This window comes from Myotis brandtii, unplaced genomic scaffold (genome assembly GCF_000412655.1).
Source record: "Myotis brandtii unplaced genomic scaffold, ASM41265v1 scaffold721, whole genome shotgun sequence".
Classification (NCBI taxonomy): domain Eukaryota; kingdom Metazoa; phylum Chordata; class Mammalia; order Chiroptera; family Vespertilionidae; genus Myotis; species Myotis brandtii.
This window is the reverse complement of record NW_005370848.1, coordinates 454467-459480: the sequence shown is the minus strand read 5'-3', so window position 1 is coordinate 459480 and position 5014 is coordinate 454467. Positions and strand designations below refer to the sequence as shown.

Sequence of the window (5014 nt, the reverse complement as noted above, 5' to 3'; positions counted from 1 at the left end):
CCCTTGAGTCCGCAGGCCGATGCTCTATCCACTGAGCCAAATTGGTTAGGGCAGCCGTGGGCAAACTACGGCCCGCGTGCTGGATCCGGCCCATTTGAAATAAATAAAACTAAAAAAAAAAAAGACCGTACCCTTTTATGTAATGATGTTTACTTTGAATTTATATTAGTTCACACAAACACTCAATCCATGCTTTTGTTCCGGCCCTCCGGTCCAGTTTAAGAACCCATTGTGGCCCTCGAGTCAAAAAGTTTGCCCACCCCTGGGTTAGGGCAATTAATTCCCTTTTAATGTGCACAAATTTCGTGCACTGGGCTACTAGTAAGAATATAACACCAGTTAGCAAAAATGCTCTCCGGGTAAATAAAACAGGGTTAGGGAAAAGGCAGGGGTGGGGCAGTGGGGTCTTATTTCAGATCAGATGTCTAGGGAAGGCCTTTCAGAGGCAGCCGCATCTGAGTAGAGATCTGAATGAATGAGCTCAAGAACCTTGCAAATATCCAAAGAAAGGAATTCCAGGTGACAGAGTTGGCACGTGCAAAGGCCCCAGGGTCCAGCGAACAAAAGTGTGAATGCAGAACATGCAGCCAAGAGAAGGAAGTTCTTCAAAGAGGTGTGAGGGGTCATGTGTGGATGCTGCCAAGAATGGGCCCAGAGCTGGTGGGTCAATGGAGACCTCCTCCTCCACCAGAACAGTCCAGTGGCGAGGTCTGAGTAGAAACCTGACTGGTGTGGGGAGAGGAGAGACTGGAAGGAGAGAAGGCGTGGAGAGCTGATGGAGCAGTTTTAATGTACCAGGGAGCAGACAAACGGGCCAGGTGTGAAAGAGATGAGGATTCTCAATGAAGGCGTTGCATGCTGGGACATGACTCCCGTAATGCCCTGCTCCAGCCCTACAGGTCTTTCCAGTGAGTGTCCACCCCACCTCCTGTCCATCAGCCATCGCAGGGTCCAAGGTCCTGGGGCCGGTGCATTGAGAAAACCTACCAGTAACTCTGCTCTAAGGAACCCTGGCTCCTGTCTCCATGAAGATTCCATGGAGAAGACTCTAGCCTTGGTTCATGCACGAGCCAAATGCGGAAGCAAACGGGGCAAGTGACCCTGACATACCACCTGGGAAGGTTGGCCTCTGGAATCAGATGCTCTGATACCTCCCAGTTCCAGCCACAGATTCCATCTCCCAGAAGCATTCATTGAGCTCCCGCCCAAGTCTGCCCTTCCCTCCTTTCCCATGGGAGGTGAGGTGTTGAAGCTGCCGCTCTAACTGCTGTGCTGCTGTCATTCCAGAGGTGTGCCGTGTGCTGTGGCAGCACAGGTAAAAAGGAGGTGAGCATTTCAGAGGCGGGAACGTTTGAATTGGGCCTTATGGGATGCACAGGAGTGTGTCAAGTAGAACAAGAATTCCAGGCAGAGGGAAGAGCACACGCAAAAGCTCAGAGGCAGGTGGACCAGCGTGGTTGGGAAATGAGACAGTGTGTGGAGCCCAATTATGAAGGGATTTGGACACCTTTCTGTGGAACTGACATAACATGACCAGAGCTGGATCCTGCCACCCTCACTTCAGGGGCCCATGTGCTGTGCGGAGTCCAATATCTTACCTGAAGAATCCCCAGATGCCCAGGCGGTACTGAATGATCACCACCACCACGTTTTCATGGGCAGAGAGGGCCAGCCCATCATAGGTTGATGCCCCGCCTACCACCAGACCTCCTCCATGGATCCACACCATCACCTGGACAGGGAGGAAGCAACCACACAGGTCACAGATAGGAAGCAGAGCTGGGAAGGACCTCCAAGGGTTGTCTGGTTGATCTGGACTCAAGGAGGCTGTTCTCTGAAGCTCATCAGCCCCCAGCAAAGGTGGGGCAGGCAATCGCTCTCCTCCCCACTCCCCCAGCTGGGGCCAGGCCACCCCCCACCCATGCACCTGGCTGCCCCAGCCTTTCTCTCCAGTCCCAGTGCTGCCTGCTCCCAAGGCTCTTCATGCTGAGAACAGCATCACGGGAACAGCCAAGGACAACAGGGTCATCTTCCCCCAAACACTCCCATGATACTCATGCCTGGGCCCCTCATCCTCTCAGCAACTCTGCCTGGCCAGGGCTGGAGGAGTTCTGCTCTGTGCCCTTGGATTTCAGCATCATTAGTCAGCTCTTTTGCAGTGAATTAAAGTCCTCTCGTGTGTGTGAATGACTATCTCAAGAAGCACCCATGCCCCCAATGGTATCTCTTCCTCACATCCCTCCCTCTGCACCCCAGGGACTGCCCCCAGCAGACCTACCCCCACCTTCGGGCTGCCCGTCGCTGGGCCTCTGCCTATTGAGGAAATGTTGCCTCACTGGGACATCGCCCCAGCCAAAGACAATTAGGAAGGGAAATTAGCTCAAGAACATCTCAGATATTGAGGCAAAGACAAAGACAAAGGACATGGCTTCTTGGACTTCCCCCGACTCTGCCTCCACACCTCTGTGCCACCCTGGGACACTGGTCAGAGCAACATCTTTGCGGCTGACAAACACCACCCATTGGCTTGATTTTTCAGAGAACCCTTGCCCTGGTCCTGCCAGGGTGGCCTCGCCTTCACTGTTTCTCTGTCTGTAAAGGGAGGGTTGGGGTGTTGCCTTCTCGGTGAGGTTCCTTCAAGCTCTAACTTGACTGGAAAGCAGGCCTTAGCTTCTCTGGCAATCAGATGCCTAACCTTGCAACTATCAGTAGTCACGCTTGTCCCTCTGTTCGCATGAGAGAACGTGGAAAGAACTGACGATAGGTTACAGATGTACAGCAAAGTCCCCGGGAGGCACCATGACTATCGCCGGGGGAAACTGAGGGATGGAAAACATGTGTTTCTTGGGGTCACGTGGCCTGGCCAGGGAGAGCAAAGGAAGCCCGGGGCCCCTGAAATAGCCATGGCTGGGACACTCCCCCACCACGCTGCCTTCCTCCTCCCCAGTCCACACCAGGAGATCCCTCCGACGTGGAACGCACACCTTACCGGCAGCCTGCTCTTCTTCTTCAAGTGTGCGGGAGTGTAGATGTTTAGGTAAAGGCAGTCTTCGGAGAACTTGAGAGGAATCTTCGCCTTTCTTTTGGTAAAGAGCCTTGAGAGAACCTGGTCCGACGGGGCATCTTGGGAGCACCTTGAGGAAGTGGGGGGAGGGGGAGAGAGATATACTCAGGTTCAGCCAGAGCTGTGCACAGAGCCGTGGCCTGGGAGCTCTGTGCTCGTGCAAAGCTGCTCTTACCAGAGAGAAGACGTTGAGTGGGTAGGAAGCCATGAGCGGGGGCCCTGGGCCTCACTAAAGCCTCCCAGCATCATGCATAGCGAGAAGGCCTGGCTCCTCTCCTCGTCCTGGCAATTTCTGATGCACCAGGTCAAGGACAGGAGGCTGCCGAGCTACTGCCCCCCTGGGCGATGGTCGTCCTGACACCCTGAACGCAGACTGGCTCTGGGCTGGGCTCCCATGGAGGGTGCAGTGGGGCCGTGCACCTCCACCAGGTAACCCAGGTGGTCGAGTCCACAGGAGACTCCCATTCACTCAAATGGCAGCAGATGTGTGGGGTTTGTGACAGTTCAGGGGTGAAATATTTGCAGGGCGACATCAAGAGAACTGCTGCAGCCCCTGGTTTCCGAGGTGACCTTTGGTGACAATATGATAATTGGTGAGTCCTCCCAGGGAGTCAGGCATTCACTACTCCTTGTGACCAGGTAACTAGATACACCTGGGAACTGAGAACTTGCCAGTTCCACACCCCAAAGCACTCCCACCCACACACCTCCTGGCTCACCCCACTCTCCAAATATAGCGAAGTCCAAGTCAGGAGAATAAATAGAGTCAGTACCTCTGATCCCCATCAGCTGCTTAATTTTTTAAAACATATATTTTATTGATTTTTTACAGAGAGGAAGGGAGAGGGATAGAGAGTTAGAAATATCCATCAGCTGCCTCTTGCACACCTCCCACTGGGAATGTGCCTGCAACCAAGGTACAAGCCTTGACTGGAATCAAACCTGGGACCTTTCAGTCCACAGTCCAACGCTCTATCAACTAAGCAAAACCAGTTAGGGCAGCTGCTTAATTTAAACAAAAATTTTTTGCCAAAGCACTTAGTATCCTATCTATACTAATAAAAGGGTAATATGCTAATTAGACCGGATAGAACGGACATCTTCCCGATGTCCTTCCAAACAAAGCTGCAGTGGCTGCGAGGGCCGAGGAGGGCCAGAGGCCGGCAGTGGCTGAGGGACACCTCTTCCCAGTGCACGAATTTTCATGCACCGGGCCTCTAGTTCTAACATATTACATAATGTATGTATTAATTTGCATGGTGTTTATCATCTATCTCTCCCAGCTGGAACACAAGCTCCATGAAGGTAGGAATATCTGTTTCCTTCACTAATGGAGCCCAGGAGCCTAGAACATGCCTGGCAGACAGTAGGTGCTCAATAAATATTTGTTGGATAAAGGGTGCTAGCATGCTGTGGGAGCTCTGGAATTTGTTGTTTATAACTATATTTTAATTGATTTCAGAGAGGAGAGAAGAGGAAGAGACAGATAGAAAAATCAAGGATGAGAGAGAATCATGGACTGGGTGCCTCCTGCACACCCCATACTGGGGATCGAGCCCGCAATTCGGGCATGTGCCCTGACCCGGAATCAAACTGTGACTTCCTGGTTCATAGGTTAATGCTCAACCACTGCGCCACCCGGGCTGGGCTGGAATGTTTTTAAGGATCTACCTTAGCTTAAGGATCCAGAACAATGGAGAAGGCACTCAGAGGCATGCCTTGGCGCTTGCCCGCATCCCTTTGAGGCAAACGTTCCACTAAAAGATGCCAACACTTACATAGGAGGGTAGGAGGTGGCGTTCTTCACGAAGGTCCATGGCTCTGCAGGCTGCGGAGGAGCAAACCTCAGGGGTCCGAGCGGCGGCTTGGCAAAGGGGACTCCCAGGAAAACGGCCACGGGCTGTGCAAAGCCTTCTAGGCTGACATACTCCCCCAGGACCTGGCCCTGCA

At 52.9% G+C, this 5014-nt stretch overlaps 1 protein-coding gene across 1 annotated transcript in view; it reads right to left on the bottom strand.

Moving 5' to 3' along the window:
- The window catches only part of LOC102241821 (liver carboxylesterase 1), a 36330-nt gene that overhangs the window by 29202 nt on the left and 2114 nt on the right, over positions 1 to 5014 (bottom strand). The window contains exons 2-4 of the mRNA XM_014530133.1: positions 4843 to 5009; positions 2990 to 3134; positions 1599 to 1732 (exon numbers count right to left, since the gene is read on the bottom strand). Of these exons, the coding sequence (XP_014385619.1) occupies positions 1599 to 1732; positions 2990 to 3134; positions 4843 to 5009 (446 nt within the window). The remainder of the gene's footprint in view (positions 1 to 1598; positions 1733 to 2989; positions 3135 to 4842; positions 5010 to 5014) is intronic.